General features: G+C 36.7%; 1 protein-coding gene across 1 annotated transcript in view; it reads left to right on the top strand.

Annotated features, from left to right (window-relative positions):
- RASA1 (RAS p21 protein activator 1) overlaps positions 1-20,673 on the top strand; it is a 109,567-nt gene that overhangs the window by 9,675 nt on the left and 79,219 nt on the right. Inside the window, exon 2 of the mRNA XM_021008047.2 lies at positions 20,179-20,331. Within this exon, the coding sequence (XP_020863706.1) occupies positions 20,179-20,331 (153 nt within the window). The remainder of the gene's footprint in view (positions 1-20,178; positions 20,332-20,673) is intronic.

Genomic DNA, 20,673 nt, shown 5'->3' with positions numbered 1-20,673 from the left:
GGGGGGGTTAGGCAATGGGGTTAAGTGACTTGTAGCTAGTGAGTGTTATGTGTCTGAGGCCAGATTTGAACTCAAGTCCTCCTGAATCCAGGGCCGGTGCTCTATCCACTGAGCTACCTAGCTGCCCCTCTTCCATCACTTCTGCATCACATAATGAGGTGGCCCTTACTGACAAAGCCAACTTCTCTATTTGCATAAGTGATCCCATTTGATCCTGTCTCCTCCAACAAATTGCTCCATCCATCATTCTCACTTTCTCTTTTGTCTTCAATCTCTCACTATCTTCTTGCTGCTTCCCTATTGCCTACAAATATGCACATATCTCCCCCATCCTTAAAAAGCCCTCTCTTAACTTATCTCTACTAGCTATCATCTCCTATCTCTTCTGTCTTCTGCTTTTCTTTGTATTCCCAGCACTTTGCCTGGCACTTTGTAGGTACTTATTAAATGTTTGCTGGTTATTTACTGAGTTGAGAAAAGATCAGGAAGGGTATGAAATTGATGACAACAGAGCACTTGAAAACTAGATGACTGGAATGATAGTGAAATATTCAATCACAAAGATTTATAAGGGCCATTGTGAATAATCTAGGATGTTTACTACCTCTACCAGTGGTTCCTAATAGTAGGAGAGGCCATTTGTAGTAGAGAATTGAGTTCTGGCCTTGGAGTTAGGAAGGCCAGGGTTTTAATAGTTAAATCTTTTCTGATACTAGCTGTGTGACCCTGGATAGATTTTTTCGACCTTTTCATTCTTGGATTGGAACCCAAGTTGTGCTCCTTTTCCACATCGGGAGTGGGAGAGTAAAAGGTGGGACCTTGGGACATAGTTGAAATTACTTAACCAACCTCTTACCCATAATTCTTATTTTGTAGTTTTGAGAGTCGGGGAGGGTTAGGAGAAAATGTGTCCTTCATTTTATTGGTCATATGACCTGGAAGGCACGTTCTTTTTCTTTACAACAGATAAGCTACACTTAACCTTTCAATGGTCTTTTTGCTTTAGGCAAGATGGTCAATGAAATGGTGTTTCTTACTGCCTTTGGTCTCAGGAAAAACAAACTCCACCAACTCTTTGTCCTTAGAACTCTCTTGCCATTTGTCTGCAACAATCTTTTTATTCCATTTATAGTGAAGATGTTAACACTGATATGATTCAGTTCGTCTACAGCTTGTCTGTTCTATCCTTGGAAAAGGACCTTACATTTTAAGCATCAACAGTTAAGTTAGTGTTCATGGATAGTCTAAAAACTGATTTTTAAAACCTTTTGTCAGTGCAGAAGTGGGAGTTGTATATTTCCTTTTTTCTTTTGTAAAGGCAGTTAGGGTTAAGTGACTTGCCCAGGGTCACACAACTAATGAGTAAACTCGGATCCTCCTGACATCCTGGCTGTGCTTCATCCACTGTACCACCTAACTGCCCCAGGGGAGTGCTATATTTCTAACTGGCCAGTCTGTTGGTGATTATCCTCAATTAAGCTGGTCCTCAAAGAATAGACAGTTTGTCACCAGGACTGTACTTTCAGCTTTTCTGGCCACCTTGATAAAATTATTAAAGCTTATTGGCATGCTTTTCCCCAAGGAGTAGGGTTAAAATAATGATTTGTTTAGGTAAGTTCGATAATTAGATCCATAACTGATGATTTGGGATTATAACCCTGAGCTAGTGAGGTAGATATCATGGAAATATACATTTCCCAAGATTTGGTACCACTGAATATCTGATATTGGTTTGAATGGACTATGTAACTAGGATTTAAACTACAAATCAGGCTTTATATTCTTACAGCAGTGACTACACAATTTGTTTCTTTAAAGTTCAGTTATTTCCGAATTATCTCATTTCTCACCCTGCCTTTTCTCCTAACTCTTCCCTCTTTCTGCAGAAGGTACTACCATAGAGCTTCCTTGGGTCCACAGGACCCCCCGAGAAGATTGTGGATAAATTTCAGAGAGTCTGTGAAGTTGGATGAGGGGGGAAAGATATCATTATTCAGTGTGATTGGTTTTCTTTGTAATCCTGTTATTTTGTGCATTTAAAAACATTCTGAGAAAGGACCCATAGGCTTCAATAGATTAAGTCCTTGACACACACAGAAAAAGGCTAAGGACTCTTGTTCTACCATATCATATGAGCAGGAAACTATAGGGAGAAATGAAATAATAGAGCATGATTGGATAGAAGATTTTTGGAGTTATTAAACAGGGAAGTGGAACACTTAGAGGAGATAGCATGATCAAAGATAAGAACACCATGTAGTTGAGGTGGAATAGAGGAGTGCATCAAGGGAGTTAAGTAGATTTAGAAACTGGGAAGTCATTGGCCTATTAATTGCCAAATCTAATGGCCTTTTTCAGTCCTAGTTCTAATTGACCTCCTGCAGTGTTTGACACTGTTGTTGGGTATTCTCTTCAATCTAGATTTTCCTAACATCCTTCTTTCCTGGTTGTCCTCTTACCTGTCCAACTTCTCCATCTCAGTTTGTATTACTAACCATGGATGTCTCCCAAGGCTCCACCCTGAATTCTCTTCCCTTTTCACTGTACTCTTTTATTGGTGATCTTTTCAGCTCTTGTAGATTTGTTGTCATTTCTATGCAGATAATTCCCCGATCTATATATCTGTCTGTAGTCTCTCCTGAGCTATAGTCCCACATTATCAACTGCCTTTTGGACATCTCCAACAGGATGTCCTTTAGACATCTTAAACTGGTTATGTACAGAAATTATATTCACCCTTCCCTGCAGGGACACTCCCCTCCCCCCTCTCCTTTTCTGAACTTCCCCTGTTACTGTTGAGGACACCACCATTCTGCTGGTCACCCAGGCTGATATTCACTTTCCCATTCTTAGCCGAGTAAGTTGCCAAATCTTGTAGTTCCTACTTCTACTCGCACAGCTAGCACTCTAATTCAGCTTCATCACCTTTCACCTGGACTGTTGCAATAACTTAATTTATTTCCCTGCCTCAAGTCTCACTCCACTTCAATCCAGCCTCTATTCAGGCTACAAGAGTGAACTTTATGAGGTTAAGGTCTGACCACATAGCTCCAGGATTAAATATAAAGGCCTCTGTTGGACATTTAAAGCTCTTTATATATTGTCTCCTTCCCACCTTTCTTCTCCTGCTTTATTCTCCTCCACTAATTCTGTGATCCAGCTACACTGGCCTAATTGTAGTTACTCCATCAAGTCTCTTGGCATTACATCTGTTCTGTAAGAGAACTAGCCTTTGTTTTATACTTATACATATCTTTGATTTAAGATCCATCCTACACAGCTGCCTAAATAATCTTCCTAATGCATAGATCCAAGCATGTCTGTTCCCTGCCTAGGGGAAAACTTTTTAATGCTTTTGGTTGCTCCTTAAATTGTACTGTATTTACTTCTCTGTTTTAACCTTGAAGCCAGTGACTGTTTTTCTTTGCACTTCCAGGACCTAGCTTAATGCTTTTCTTAGGTGCTTATTGAGCTCAGTTGAATCATTTGGTGATTGAGAGTACTTGGTGATTAAGTTGCAGATTGATGAGAAAATGGTGGTCATTGGAGTCACCTTAGTAAGGAAAAGGCTGAAATTATCAAGGAGAGAGCTGACCAGGATTTGGTCTAAGATTGTAGCTTTGAGGTTTTTCAGAGAAAAACAGTATATTTTATGGGCAACAGTAATGTTGTTTAAATTAAAGAAATGAATGATATACAAATACAATTGTATTGGCTTTTCATCTACTCCAACAGTTTATGATGTAGATTTGTAAATGGGGGAATAAATCATATTGGTATTCTAGGTTTTAAAAATGTACACAAATTTACATAAACTTAATCAGGTTTTGTAGAAAATGTACTTTACAGTTTGTAGAAAATATTTATACTTTATAGTTTTCCAGTAACATTATTCTTAGTTCTCTTATTTAGAGATATGATAGAGATATAATAACATTATTTGGGCCAGTTGCAGCCTTATGAGCTTCCTCTATCAAGAGGCCTTTTCTGATTGTCCCAGTTGTTAGCTCCCCCTTCTTGATAAAACTGAATTTTTTATGTATCCTTTATTTACTTATCTGTGAACATCTAGCCCACCAGTAGAACAGAATGTAACTTCTTTGAGAGCAGGGATTGTGTTTTTATTTCTTGAGCCTTGTACTTACCTGGTGCTTAATAGGTATGTAGAAAATGTTTGTTGCTTGACTGGTTTTTATTTTGCAGCTATTATTAATATCTAATAAAAAACATTTAAAGTAAACATCTGCTGAATGAATGATGCAATTCTGAAGATTCTTTCACTCTTCATGCTTAATGAAGTCTTGGGGAGAGGGAGGAAAGAGATTGATGACCTTGAGCAAGGACTCCCTCAGGTACCACACAGTTACCAATATGGAAATTTTGAGTGAACAAAATATAATGTTCTCTTTCTAAATTAACCTGTTCATTCCACCTTCTTATCTTATCCCCTTCCCAAAATAAAAGAAGCTGCTACTCTCTCTTTTTTGGAATTGCAAAAACATGCCTATTTATTTATTTTTAGTTCCAGGGTGTTGTGTATAATGTTAGTAATTACACTTCACTGGCTCTACCAATGTTTACTAGTAGTATAAGTGTTGGTCCTAGAATCAGAAGACCAGGGTTTATTTAAATTATGTCAATTGTGTGACCATAGGTAACTAATTTCATCTTAACTGAGTCTGTTTCCTTATCTGTAAAATGGGGGTAATGATCCCACGAACACCTACCTCTCGGGGTTGTTGTGAGGCTTAAACAAAATGATTTTTAAGTAGTATAATTTTTAGCATTCAGGCTGTTTTCTGCTAGCAGAACCTTTTTCCTAGTAACGTAGCCTCTTCTTTAAACAAAGCTAGAGAGTAATTAACTTCATAACTGACTGGCATATACTTAAAATGCTCTTTGCCCCCAAGACAAGTAAGGCAGTGATCCCAAAACTTGTTCATTCTTTGACTCCGGTCATTCATTGATTCCAGAGATTATTCATAATGCCCCTGTGTTTAAAAAATAAAGTAAAATCAGACACATTTTCCTTATTTCAGGGAAGCATCTTTTATTTGAAGCTGGATAAGGTAAGAACATGGACTGAGTATTAGTGATAGTTTAAGAAGAAACTATTATGTTAGTTATACTTAGTTGCATTTTTCAAGTTACTAATTGTGGGAAACAGTAATTTTGATATTATAGAGGGTTCTTGCTCATTGTCATCAGACTCCCTTCCCCTTCTCCAAATAGAAACTGGGGGACGAGAAGGAATGTCATCATTCAGCACACAATTATTTCTTTTTTTTCTTTTTGTTTGGCTAGGCAGTGGGGTTAAGTGACTTGCCGAAGGTCACACAGCTAGTAAGTGTTAAGTGTCTGAGGCCCGATTTGGACTCAGGTCTTCCTGACTCCAGGGCCAGCTCTCTATCCACTGCACCACCTAGTAGCTCCCATATAATTATTTCAAATTCCTCCCCCCCCAATTGTGAGGGGCTATGATTATTGTCAGTGATAGAAAGAAGAGTAAACAGTCTAGTAGAGGATAAAGCATGTAAAAACAAGCAAAAACATGAAGGTGAGAAAGCTCAGGCATATTCAGGGCACATGAGGGAGGAGTATGTAGAATGCAGAGAGGTGCAGGGGGTCAGATTGAAATTGTAAAAGACCTTGCATGTCAGTATAAGAAAGAGGCTGGACTTGATACAGTGTCAGCTGTAGTCATTATCATTATTGCTGCTTTACAGTATCTCATTTGAGTCTGATAACCCCGTGAGGTTGATAAGACAGGATTATTATCATCATTTTAAAGATGAGGAACAGGTTCAACCAAATTGAAGTGGTCATAGCATGGCCAGTGGCAGGACAGATTGAATGCCTCACAACATGAAGGTCAGCTCCTTCTCCTAAGCTGCTTTTCCTACTATGAGTAAGCATTGAAAGAACCATTGGTAATTAGAGTGATGTTCTAGGAAAACTAGTCTGGAAATATTGTGTAGGGTTTAAAAAAGAAGGTATCCTGATAGTCTGGAGTCTAAGGTAATTAAGACTTGAAAACAGGAATAGAAAGGAGATTAATTTGAGACTTTTTTATAAGTCAGATTAATAGGATGTGGTCACCAGTTTGGATGTTGAACATAAAAGGGGGGGGGAAGTCTAAATTGATGACCACTTAAGGTTTTGAACCTCAGCCATTGATGTTTGAACCAAGCATTTGATGGTTGAAGGAGGATGGTGACACAAGTAGAAATAGGAAAGTTAGGAGGGAAGGACAGGTTTTTTTCTTTTGGTTGTTGTTTTTGTGGGGTGGGGTACGAAATCTAGTTGTAGAGGTTCAGGGAGGGTGTTTATTAGACAGAAATACATATTTGGGACTTGGAGAATTTTAGTTTTGCATATGATTTGTGCTAGTTGAATCACATTCAGCCATGTGAATATAATTTAATTATAAGGAAAGAAATTAGCAACTTGAGTGAGATTAGTTAACAAAATATTAGGAAATATGACATTGGCAAAAGGAAATTGAGCTTGGAGTTTTAAAAGTTTTAATAGGCATACTAAGAAAATAACTTGACATTTTATTGTTATTGTAACGAGGTGGTCATTGTGTTGATCAGGGTTCTTAAGTCTTTCAACTTTATAATACTGTAGTCATTCTCCTGATTCTGCTTGCTTCACTCTGCATTGGTTCATTCACATATTCCTAGGTTACTCTGACTCCATCCCTTTGATCAGTTCTTACAGCATTTATACTGTGTTATATTCGTATGTCATAATTTGTTCAGCCTTTTTCCAATTAATGGATACCCTTTTAGTTTCTACTTCTTATGATAAAAAAGGCTGCTATCAATATTTTTGTACATTCATTTGCTCCTTGGGGTACATATATGCCTGGCAGAGAGCTATCATTCAAATGATGGGCATTCTAAATTATTTTCCAGAATGGTTGGATCAATTCAGCACTCCATTATAATGTATTAGTGCGTTTGATCTCCAAAAGTCCTTCTAATAATTGTACTTTTCCCTTTTTTGTCATTTTTGCTAATCTGGTGGGCGTGAGGTTGTTTTTCTCTTCATTTCTCTATTAATTATACGGAACATTTTTTCATAGCTTGATAGTTAATAGTTGATAGTGTGGGTTTCTTCCTTTTAGAACTTCCTAATCTTATCCACTCAAAAAACTTTATAAAAGAAATTTGCTGCAAAGAATTCACCTCAGTTAACTTTTCCTTCTAATTCTAATGTACTGATTTTTGTTTTTACAAAAACTCTTCAATTTTATGTAATCAAAATTGTCTGTTATATTATCTGTGATTCTCTCCCCTCTTTGGTCAAGAGCTCTTCCTTGCAAAAAGTACCTCCTGGGCCTCTAATTTGTTACATGCCTTTTTATATCTATTTGGAGTTTATTGAAGTATGCAGTTTGAGATGTTGATGTAATCTTAATTTTGCCAGATTATCCTCAATTTCCCCAGCAGTTTCTTTTGAATAGCGAATCCTTAGTCTATTAATTGGGGTCTTTGGGTTTATTGAACACTGTATTCCATTGGCCAACTTTTCTATTTCTTAACTTGTAGCAAATAATTTTGATGATTATTGCTTTTGTAGTATAGTTTCAGATCTGGCCCTGGTATGCCCCTATCCGTTTCCATTTATTTCATTATTTTTCTTGAAATCTACACCTCCAGATTAATTTGCTGTGTGTATATGTATGTGGGTGGGTAAGGTTGTTGTTAGTTCTCAAAACAACTGTTTAGTAGTTTCATGTGTCAGTCAAGTAACAAGCATTTATTAGGTGCCTACTATGTGCCAGACACTGTGCTAAGTGCTGAGTGAATTAATTTAGGTAATGTTGGCATGGGCCAACCATGAACAGTAATATACTTTCGACTTATTTAGGTCTGTCTTTTTTTACAAAGATGGGTTTTAAAAGTTATATTAATATAATTCCTGTGCCTGTCTTGATAAGTGTACTCCCAAAAATACTGTGCTTATTTTGAACAGAATTTCTCATTCTGTATTTTCCAGCAGGTTTTTATTGGTAATATACAGAAAGGTTGATGATTTATGTGGGTTTCTTTTATGCCCTGCTACTTTGTTGAAATTAATTTGTTTCAGTTAAATTTTTAGTTGAATCTCTACATTTTTCTAAAACCATATCACTTGCAAAAGTCAATAATTTTGTTTCTTCTCCCTTGATTTCTTTTAAAAATTTTTTTTATTGTAACTAGCATTTCTAAAATAATAGTGATAATGGGCATTCTTCATTTAACCACGATTTTATTGTAAAGGTATCTAGTTTTTCTTCATTACATATAATTTTGCCTCTTAGTTTTAGATAGAAACTATTGAACTTTAAGGAAAGGTCCATTTATTTCTGTTTTAATTTTTTTTTACAGAAATGGATGCATTTTGTCAGAGCTTTTTGTCTTCATATAATTGTGATTTTTTTAAAAAAAATCATTTTTTGTATATTAGTCAACAAGCACTTATTAAGTGCTTCCTATGTGTTACCAAAAAGTATACATTCTAATGTGGGAGACATGTAAATAATCAGGCACTTGTACAGGCTACATATAGAGTAGATGGAAGGTTATTTAAGAGGTGAAGGCATGAACAGCTGGGGGTCCAAGAAGGACCTCCTGCATGGGTGAGACTTACTAGAGTCATGAAAGAAGCCAGGGAAATCAATAGGCTGAAATGAAGAAATAGAGTATTTTAGGCCCAGGGTGATGGCCAGTGAAAAGGCATAGACATAGGAAATAGAGTGAGATATCCTAAGAAGCAAGCAAGCTGGAATAATTGGATAAATCTCAAAAGAAAAAAGGTTCATGTTTCATCTGAAACTAGAATAAAGGAGAAGATAATAGGGGAATATGTCTGAGCATTGTGAGATGAGGAGGGGGGAGAGAAGTAGAATCTTTTTTTTTTAAATTTATTTATTTTTAGTTTTCAACATTCACTTCCAAAAGATTTTGAGTTCCAAATTTTCTCCCCATCTCATCCCTCCCCCCACTCCAAGATGGCATGCATTCTGTATACCCCTTCCCCTAATCTGCCCTCCCTTCTGTCTCTTCCCCCACTTCTCTTATCCCCTTCCCCTTCTATTTTCCTGTGGGGCAGGATAGATTTCTATACCCCATTTCCTGTATTTCTTATTTCCCAGTTGCATGTGAAAATAATTTTTTTAACATGTGTTTTTAAAGCTTTGGGTTCCAAATTTTCTCCCTTCCTCCCTCCCCACCCACTCTTATTGAAAAGACAAGCAACTCGGTAACAGATTATACGTGTGTAGTCAGGCAAAACAAGAAGTAGGATCTTCCCACCAGCGTTATATGGAGGTGAGTCAAGTGTAAGAAGACTAGAAAGAAGAGCCTGGTTATGGAAATATTTAAATGCCAAATGGAGGACTTTTTATTGATTTTGGACGTAATATGGAGCCACTGGAGCTCATGGGAGTTGCGAGGCAGCGTGATCTGACCTAAGCTTCAGAAAAATTATCTTGGCAGATGTGTGGAGGATGGATTGGAGAAATATGGGAAAGACACAAAGTAAGGTAGGCAGTCTAGTTTGGAGGCTGTGGCACTAATAGTCTAGTGAAATGATGAAGGCTTGAACTTGATTGTAGTTGTATGAGTGAACAGAAGGAAATGTATGCAAGAGATGTCATAAAGGTAGAAATGGCAATGAATTAAATATATGACATTGAATGAGAGTGATGCTGTGAGTCCTGGTACTTGGAAAGATGGCAGTGTTCTCCCTTGAAATTGGTGTGGATTTAGGGGGAAAAGTAATGAGCTTAGTTTTGGACGTGCTGAATTTGAAATTGCTACACAGCATTGAGCTCAAGATGTCCAAAAAAATTTGGTGACCTGCACTATAATTTTGGGAGAGAGACTAGAGACAGAACAATATGTTAGCCCATGGCAGCCAATGAGGTCTTTATAATTAATACACATTACATGAAAGGTCTTGGGTAATTTCATTTAAATCCTGTGGGTCTCATTTTTTTCTTAGGTAAAATAAGGCATTTAGGATAGGGGATCCTCTAGATTCACTCCTGTCTTAAATCCCAGGATGTATAATTTTAAATAATTTTCCATATTTAGAAAAATAATGAATAAAATGTTTTATTCTGCTGCATTATACATTGCAAGCAGCTTTGGGTAATGTTCTACAATAATACTCCTGGTATTTTACTTGCTCTTTTTCTACATGAAAATAAACTTTGAGTGTATGTGACAAACCTTCAGCAATAAACTAGCAATCCAACAAGACCTGACCTAATGTACTCGAATTTTTGGTGTTGAGAAGAAACTGATCTCTGTATGATAATGTTAAATGTAGCAGGGATTTTAAGTATTTTTTCTTTTCAGATAATTTAAGATCATTCTGGTGCACTCTTGTATGCAAATTAAATATCAGAAATTGTGGAAGTATATTTAAGGTTGTAAGAGAGAACCCTTGAAGGATCTCATGCTAATATCATATTGAATATAATTCTTTTAGATCATTACCAAGTATTTATTGTGACCTTAAGGCTTATTGGTTGAATTGCTATTTTATTTATATTTATATCATATTTATATAGCATGTAATGGTTTACAGAGCACTTTAGATATATCATCCCATTTGAACTTTAACAGCTGAATTTTATAGGTAGTGTAAATATTATCTTTGTTTTATAGATAAGGAAATTGGGGCAAATCACTGTACTTTCCTGAGCCTAATGTAACACAGCTACTAAATAGAACAGCAGGGACTTGAACCAGAGTCCTATATCAATATCATGAAAAGTATGCTGGATTTGGAGTCAGAAAACCTAGCTTTGAATCCTGTCTCTCCTTTTCATTACCATGTGGTTGTGGACAAGTCACTTCATCTCCTCTACAAGTTACCTTATCTGTAAAATAAAGAGTTCTGACAAAATGATTTCTAAAGTCCTTTCCAGATCTAAAGCCTATGATCTTATGACTCTAGATGTAGTGCTTGTAAAACTCAGAGGCCATAGCTTTTCCTTTTTGTTTTGAATTTCTAAGTTTTTGTGTTTTATCTTCATGATACATCTTTATGAATAAAGGAAATAGAGAAAAAAAAAGAAAGAAGGCCATCATTTATTACCCTTAATTTTTTTTTTAAGTTAACAGTGGGATTTGTAGGCTGTTGCCCAGTGGAAAAGGAACTGGTTTAGGGGAATAAAGAACAAATATAAATAATCTCCATATTTTTTGATTTCCATATTTATAGAGGGTGGAAACTCTAGTTAAGAGAGCAAAACTTTAGCAGTGCAGCGTAGGAAAAGGCATCAGAGGTTGTAGTCTAAATCTTACTCATAGCATTGATTTCATCTATAACATAAAGCAAGATGTATAGTCTCTATTTCAACTCTTTACACTCTGAGACTGTTTAATTTTTCGAGTTATCTGATTGAATCATAGAGTCAAAGAACTTGAGAGTTTGAAGGAACTTCAGCAGCTGTCCAGTCCAATACAAATGGAAGGAATCTTAATTGTAAAATACCCATCCAGTGGTTGTCCAGCTTCTGCTTGATGATTGCCAAGGAGCTACCTGTTGGGATAGGCCATTCCACTTCTGAGCAGCCCTAATTGTTAGGAATTTTTTCAGACAACAATACTAAACAATACTAAACTTTTCTCTTTGCAACTTACACATTGCTCCTGATTCTGCCCTCTAGGGCCAGATAACACGAGTCTAATTCCTTCTTTCCGTGACAGCCTTTCACATATTTGAAAACCCTTTATCATGCTTGCCTTAAGTTTTCTCTTCTCTTCTTTCTTTTTTCTTTTCTAAACATTCTCAGTTTCTTCAAATGATTCTTATATGCATGAACTCAAAAGTCCTTTACCATCCTAGTTGTCCTTCTCTGGACACCATCCAGCTTATCTACATCCTTCTTAAACCATGGTGGTCAGGGTTCAACACAATTCTAATTCTCCAGATAAATCTGAGAAGGACATAGTTATTGTTGTTTAGTCATTTCAGTTGAGTCTGACTCTTTGTGATGGGACTCCATTTGGGGTTTTCTTGGCAAAGATACTGGAATAATTTGCCATTTTCTTCTGTAGCTCATTTTACAGAAGAAGAAACTCAGACAGACTTGAGTGACATGCCCTTGGTCACACAGCTAGTAAGTATCTAAGGCCAGATATGAATTTGGAGAGATAAGTCTTCCTGATTCCAGACCCAACACTCCACACCTAGCTGCTCCAAATTGAGCTAGCTCTCTTTTTCAGAACAACTGCTGAACATGTTGTGTGAAATTGATTTTTTTTAACCTCAGTGCAAGACTTTACATTTATCCTGACTGAGTTTCATTTTACTAGATTGATTCTGTGCTCTGATCTGTCAAAATCCTTTTGAATTCTTGACTCTCAATTTGTAAACTATCCTTCCTGCTTTTTGTCATCCTCAGATTTGATGAGCTTAGTAACAATAGCTTTGTCCAACTGCCTGATAAAAAAATATTACATTGTAGAAGGCCAAGCATAGATATTGCCATATTGACATTGAACCATTAATAACTACTCATTGAGTCCAGCCATTCAAGCCAATTTTAAATCCCTCTGATTGTATTATTTTCTTAATCTGTATTTCTCCACCTTCATAAGAATAGTATGAGATACTTCATAAAAAATTTTGCTAGTAAGGAATTGTCAGGAAATTTTTTGTTTGTTTTATTGAGAGGTCTGAATCTATGATTTCATTGGTGTAGGAAGCTCTTAGTGAGGAAAACTCTCTCCACTAATGTATATGGGCATCTACTCAGCAGGTTGTTTTTGAGTGTTTTCTGGGACACTGAGAGATAAAGTGATTTAAACTACCTGTTAATATTTTTTTTTCTCATATTGAGCCTAAATGTGCCTTCTGGCAAACTTTAGCCATAGGTTTTAATTCTGTCCTTAGGGGCCAGCAAAACAAGTACAGAGAGTTCTCACTATATGTAAATTTTACTTTATGGAAAGAATTTTGAAGGCAGGCCACATTCCAAAAAAACACTTATGTTAACTTCATTAGTACTGTGCTCGTGTTCTCTCACCACTCCTGCCCCTCAGTGTAATTTTTGCAACCTTCTCATCAGCCCACTCCCCCTCTCCCTCCAAAAAATCACTTCCAAATGAAAGCAGAAGGGACAGTTGGAGAGACTGTCACTGGATTTGGGGCTAGATCCAGGCCTGGAAAGAGGAGACCTTGGTCTCTCTCTGCCCACCTGCCCTTGTGTCTGCTTCTGTGTTCCTCTGTCTACATTCTGGTACCATGTGTCTATCTGTGGCCTTGCATATTGCTAGTCTTATCTTGTTTGTATCTGGTCCCAATATGGTTGGCTGCCTCTCCCTATGTTCCTCTTCCTGCTTTTGCTTCTCTGTCTTGGGCCACCACTTGTCCTTAAACCATGTGCGGGCCCACTTGCTCCATGGGAACCCGGCCCCCTTCCTGTCTCTCTCTTTCCTCCTTTCCTCACATCAGTGGATAAATTGGCACTTATTAATTTATTTTGATTTATTAACAATCACTTCCATATGCTTTTGAGTGGAAAATTTTTCTTCCCCTTCCTCCCCCCCATCCTCCCTAAGACAGCTCACAGTCTGATATAGGCTTTACATTTACATTTCTATTAAACATATTTTCACATTAGTGAAGTTGTAAGTAAAAATTAAAACCGATAGGAGGAACCATCAGAAAGATGAAACAAAACTCAACAGAAGGTAAAAATAAGTGATAGCGATTTGACTTCCATAGTTGGATGTGGACAGCATTTTCCATCCCGAGGCCTCTGGAGATGTCTTAGATCCTCGTAATGCTGAGAAGGGTTGTTTAACAATCTTAGTCATTGTATAACATGGCTGTTATTGTGTACAAAGTCCCTTGGTTCTGCTCACTTCACTCAGCATCGGACCATATAAGTCTTTCCAGGTTTTTCTGAAGTCAGCCTGTTCATCATTTCTTATAGCACAATAGTATTCCACTACATTCACATACCACAACTTGCTCAGCCATTCCCCAATTGATGGGCATCCTCTCAATTTCTAATTCTTTGCCACCACAAAAAGAGCTGCTGTGAATATTTTTGTAGATGTGGGTCCTTTTCCCATTTGTTTGATCTCTTTGTGATATAGCCTAGAAGTGCTATTGATGGATCAAAGGGGTATGCACATTTTTGTAGCCCTTTGGGCATAGTTTGCTCGTCATTTCTTATAGCACAATAGTATTCCATTCCATCCATATACCACAGCTTGTTCAGCCATTCCCCAGTTGATGGGGCATCCCCTCAATTTCCAGTTCTTTGCCACTGCAGAAAGAGCTGCTATAAATATTTTTTTTACATGTTAGTCCTTTTCCCATTTGTATAATCTTTTTGGGATACAGCCCTAGAAGTGCCTAGAAGTGCTATTGCTGGGTCAAAAGATATGGACAGTTTTATTGCCCTTTGGACATAGTTCCAAATTGCTCTCCAGAATGGTTGGATCAGTTCACCACTCCACCAACAGTGCATTAGTGTTTCAGTTTTTCCATATCTTCTCCAACATTTATCGTTTTCCTGTTTTGTCATGTTAGCCAGTCTGATAGGTGTGATGTGGTACCTCAGAGTTGTTTTGATTTGCATTAGAAGTAACAACTTGTTGAAACACAAATGGTTCCTATTTTTCTGAAAGAGTTTGAAATACAAATGGTTCCTATTTTTCTGAAAGAGTACCTCTATATCAACTGGAATATAGTTTACTTTCCTACTAGAAAGTGGAAACATGCAAATCTTTAATATGAGTAAATAAGAAATTATTGGGGATCGAAGTACTTTGTACTTTTTTGCCAAACTCCAAGTGTTTGTCATTTTTCTTCTCAGGCTAGCCCTCCTCTGTCATTGTCAATAAATATTTGATTGTTTACTATGTTTAAGGTACCAAGGATGCAAAGAAATAATTGACGTGATCCCTAGGATCACTTCCCTCAAAGACCTTATGGTAGTTTAGTTGACAGGACAAGGCACAAGCATAAAATGATAAGAGCAATACGAGATGGCCCATTTTAAATGCCAAATTAGTCTTTGTAGATAACTGCTATTGGAATTAAGGGGAGAGGGGAGTTTTTTAGTCTTAAGCATAATGGTAGAGGAGGTAAGACTTGATTCAGTAGATGTTTCGGGGCCCGCTTTTTAAAAGCAGCTTCTGCTTCTGTGATTAGTGATGATGAAGACAATTTCTATCTTCAAGTTACTTAGGGATAGTTTTGCATTGGACAAGTTGCACGAGATGCAAAGGAATTCCAAGAGCATAAATGGCATAGCATGAACAAAGATGCATAGGTGAGGAAGCATGGAACAAGATTTAAGGATTGACAAGTTGTCAAATTATACATTAACTAGAGTAGAAGGGAAACAATGTTAGATAAACCTGGAAGATAGCCTCTAAGATAGTTCAGATCAACTTGTTTTCTTTTCATGGAAGTCTTCACTTCCAAGATTAAAGGATTTTGAACTTTCAAATTTAGAAACTTCAGTTACCTTTGTAAATTGTTGTGAGATTTACAAAGAAAGACAGATTAAAAAAAAACCCTCACAATTCTAATGATACTAACAGAATCCCAAATTTATACTATTATCAGAGGTCAAGACCCTGACATACTAGGATTAAGGAAAATTGATAAGAGCTACAAAGAGAGGAAATGGTGTTTCTTTTCACTGTGTTTGTACTAATTTATAGGTGTTCTTAACCTGAGGCTCATGATTTTTTTAACATTTTAATAACTGTACTATGATATAATTGGGTTTCTTTGTAATAACATGTATTTTATCTTACGAATTTAAAAATTATATTCTGAGAAGGAGACCACGGGCTTCACCAGACTGCTGGAGTTCATTACAAAAAAGGTTAAGAATCCTTGTCATCCAAAGATAACAGATTAAGGAAAACAATGTGTAAGTATTTATCACTGCATCTTTAAGCTACCCCAGACTCATACTGCTCCTTAATACTGTGAGCCATTGTTCTCATTTCACAATCCTCTATAAAATTGGTAAAGTCTCTTTGTGGTAGTCCCTGATGAAAACCTAGTTCCTTCCTGGAGAGGGAAAGGTAAGAGACATGGTATAGTAGGGCTATATGGTGTGAAGAAATGGTCCATCCCCAAAAACGCAATGATTGGCAAAAAAGACTGTAACTTTGGCCAGATTATACAGCAACTACTTTTGTCTTGTGTGATACATTACCAGATATACTGTGGTTCACAGTTCCTTGAGGCCAGGTGTTTATGTCATTCTGTTACACTTAGAACTTTTTTGTTTTTCTGTCTTAGATCTTGCTTAAACTTATAAACAGTTGTTTTTGGAGGTAGGCAGTTGGAGTTACGAGAGTTGCTCAGGGTCACATTTGAACTCAGGTCCTCCTGACCTCAGGGCCGGTGGTCCTACCCCCTCTGCCACATAGTGCAAAAGTTACATTAAAAAGTTTTTTTTTTTATTTGATGAACTGAATATCCTGTAAATATCTTAACATGTCCAAAAATTGAACTTATCTTTCCTCCCAAACCTTCTCCTCTTCCTAATTTCCTTAATCCTGTTGAAAGTACCACCATCCTTCTAGTTACCCAGGCTTTCAATCTAGGTATAATCCTCAAATTTTTCACCTCCTTCCATGTCTAATCAATTGTAAAGTTTTGTCAGTTCTCAGATACTGCTCTGAGCACCTGCTCCCCCTCCCCCTGGTTTTTATCATCTTACTCCCAAGACTAGCAATAGCCTGCTAGTTGGTCTCCCCTGCCTTAAGTCTCACCCTGCTCCAATCCATCCTCCATCCAACTGTCAATTGATCTTTGTAAAACATAAGATTGACCACATCATTCGGTTCACTGTTGCTTCCAGTATCAAATATGAAATCCTCTGGTTGGTTTTCAAAAGTTTTTTTTTAATCCTGGCTCCTTCCTACCTTTCAAGGCTAATTACACTTTTAGGCAGTGTTTACATCCTTTGTTCCTTGCACTTGACACTCTTGACTGAGAATTTTCACTGGCTGAACCCCATCCTTAGAACTCTCACTTCACCTCCTGGCTTCCTCTATCTACAAGAACCCTTTTCAGTAGTCCTTTTTAATATTAGTGCCTTCCCTCTGAAACTACTCCTAATTTATACTGCATATATCTTATTTGGACATAGTTATTTGCAAGTTGTTAGTAGGGTGCCTCTTTATACTCAGCTTCCAAGCTGTTATCAAAGTTCCTGACACTTAGGTATTTAATAAATGCCAACTTGACCATTCAGCTCAAGGTAAAACACCTAATAACTTTTAGTAATATTTGTATTTCACTTAAGCACTAAAGATGAAGAAACGTTTGTAAAACCATTGTGTTGTATATTTACTTCTCTTTATCTGTCATTCCTGATAGATTTTTCTTTATGCCTTTTGTTCTTACATTCCGTTCATTTCCCTATTATATCCTTTCCTTTCTATTTTCCTCTTCCCTCAGAAAACCAATCCTTACAACAAAGAAAAAGGGGAATGTATTTTCTCACTTTTCACAAGCTTAGCATACACTTTCATTTTATGGTTTCTTTTATTTACATTGTTGTAATTGTTGTTTTTTTTCCTAGTTCTGTTTCTTTCATGTTGTATCAGTTCTTATGTCCCTATACTTCTTCGAACTCCTTATCTCTTTTTATATCCTTTCTTATAGCACAGTAATATTCCATTATGTCCTAGTTCTCCAGTTTGTCTAGCCATCTTTGTTTTCAGTTCTTTACTACCATGAAAGAAGTGTTATCTTTGACTCTCTTGAGTTGTATTCTTGGCAGAGGGATTTCTGAATCAAAGAGTATGGATGTTTCGTTAACTTTTTTAATGTAATTCCAAATTACTTTCAAGAATAGCTGAATTAATTCACAGCTCCACCAAACATGTACTAGTGTTCTGTTGTTGTTGTTCAGTCATTCAGTTGTATCTGACTTTTCATGATCCCGTATGAAGTTTTTATGGCAGAGACACTGGAGTGATTTGCCATTTCCTTCTCCAGTGAATTTAGGCAAACAGAGGTTTAAGAGATTTGTCCAGGGTCACATAGCTAATGAGTGTCTGAGGCCACGTTTGACTCAGGTCTTTTTGACTCTAGGCCCAGAGTTCTATCCACTGAGCCACCTACCTACCTCAGTGTTCTTATAGTGCTTTTATTATTGACTCTCCATCTTTTGTCAGCTTTGTCAATTTGCTGGTTATGATGTGAAACCTCGGAGTTTTAGTTTGTATTTCTTACTATTATTGATTTGAAACAGTTGCTCATATAGTTAATAGTATGCAATTTGGTTGAAAGCTTATCATATCCTTTTGCTTCTTATCAGTTACAGAATGGCTCTTTGTTAATTTTTTACGGCTTGGTGGACCCATGTAAGATATTTGACGTAAAGATTTTTCCCCCAAGATGCCAGTTTCTTAGCTACATTGTGTTCATTTAGCCACTTTCCAATTTCATGTGATCCTGATATATTTTTCAATGCTAGAATATACTTCTTGATTCTTAATAGCATAGCTTAGAAGGCTGTGTTGGAATGGGAAGTAATTTAGAATAGTAGGAAAAGCCCTATAGACTGAGAGTCAGACCTTAGGTTCTAATTTGTGTTCCGTCTCTAACTGGCTATGGTGACCTTGATTGAATTATTTAACTTCTTAGGATCTAGTTCCTTGTCTGTAAAATGAAAAAGTTAAGCCATGAGGTTTCTCCCCCCCGCCCAGAGTTTTTCCTAGTTTCTTTATTGAAAGCATAATTTTAGCTGAAGACTGAAAGTATAATTTAAATAAGTTGTCTGGTAATGTATCACACAAGACAAAAGTAGTTGCAGTATATAATCTGTCCAAAGCTACAGTCTTTTTTGCCAATCATTGCGTTTTTGGGGATGGACCATTTCTTGCACACCGATATAGCCCTACTATACCATGTCTCTTACCTTTCCCTCTCCAGGAAGGAACTAGGTTTTCATCAGGGACTACCAACAAAGAGACTTTACTAATTTTATTGAGGATTGTGAAATGAGAACAATGGCTCACAGTATTAAGGAGCAGTATGAGTCTGGGGTAGCTTAAAGATGCAGTGATAAATACTTACACATTGTTTTCCTTAATCTGTTATCTTTGGATGACAAGGATTCTTAACCTTTTTTGTAATGAACTCCAGCAGTCTGGTGAAGCCTGTGGTCTCCTTCTCAGAATATAATTTTTAAATTCGTAAGATAAAATACATGTTATTACAAAGAAACCCAATTATATCAAAGTACAGTTATTAAAATGTTAAAAAAATCATGAGCCTCAGGTTAAGAACACCTATAAATTAGTACAAACACAGTGAAAAGAAACACCATTTCCTCCCTTTGTAGCTCTTATCAATTTTCCTTAATCCTAGTATGTCAGGGTCTTGACCTCTGATAATAGTATAAATTTGGGATTCTGTTAGTATCATTAGAATTGTGAGGGTTTTTTTTTAATCTGTCTTTCTTTGTAATTCTCACAACAGTTTACAGAGGTAATTGAAGTTTCTAAATTTTTCATGGCCAAAACTTTCCGTAAGAATTAGAAATTGTCTGATAGGTTTTCTTTCTCATTTTCCTGTTCAGCATAGATTCTCATTTTGGTAAACGTTTGCCACATTTTGAAGTGTTATTCAAGAGTTAAGGTAATTTGAAAGGTTGGTAATAATTTAGGTATGATGTGATCAGAATCTGAATTATAGATTTAACTAGATAACGCATATTGGCCATGGATTATGTACTGATTTTGAGAGAACCCCTTGAGATACTCCATGTGGTGGTAGAAGCCCTGAGAGGTTGAGGCTGAGGAATCTTGAGATTGGGAGTTGTGAGACTACAGGGCTATGTTAGCCCAATGTCTGCAGTAAGTCACTAGTTGCTTAAGGAGAGATGAACATGACCGTGTCAGAAACAGCAGATCAAAGTTCCTGTGCCAGTCATTAGTGGTATCAGCCTGTGAGTAGCCCCTGAAGCCCTATCTTGGGCCAGATGAGGAAGTTTTAAAAATTTTGAAAGACTTGTATATAATTTGTTCAAGGTCAAAATTAGTTACTGGAAAAATTGGAAATAAAATGTGGATATTTATAGCATTTCATGCCCTCCCCCCCAAACTAGCAGTATTATTTTCACATTTGCCTTTTTCATAATGGCAATTTCTTGAATTCTTTTATTTTTCCTAGATGGTATCATGGAAAACTTGATCGAACCATAGCAGAAGAACGCCTCCGGCAAGCAGGGAAACCTGGCAGTTATCTAATACGAGAGAGTGATCGTAGGCCAGGATCCTTTGTACTTTCGTTCCTTAGCAAAACAAATGTTGTCAATCATTTTAGGTAAGTTTTTGCTGCTGTATAAAAATGTCATAGAATTACTATTTCTGTTTAGTATGTAGAAATATTCTCATCTCACTTTTTATGGGCATATAAGCTGGATGTTATTTAAGTTATAAATTGTTTTCAGTTCAAGTGATTTAGTCACCAATACATAGTAAAGAGTAGTATTGAATATTCATTTTATTTCTTCTGATATAAAACAGTGTTGACTTACTAAGAATTATTGAGATTATTTGAAATACATTTGCCATCACCAGCAAAATAAATGCAAAGAACCCTTGAGGGTTAAAGCTTGATTTAGAGAAAGTTAGTTCATAAAGCTGTAGGTTAAAAAAAAAGGGA

The sequence above is a fragment of the Phascolarctos cinereus genome, unplaced genomic scaffold (genome assembly GCF_003287225.1).
Source record: "Phascolarctos cinereus isolate Bilbo 61053 unplaced genomic scaffold, phaCin_HiC Scaffold_4;HRSCAF=312, whole genome shotgun sequence".
NCBI classification, from domain to species: Eukaryota; Metazoa; Chordata; class Mammalia; order Diprotodontia; family Phascolarctidae; genus Phascolarctos; species Phascolarctos cinereus.
Note: the sequence above shows the minus strand (reverse complement) of the source record. Positions and strands in the feature narration are given on the sequence as shown.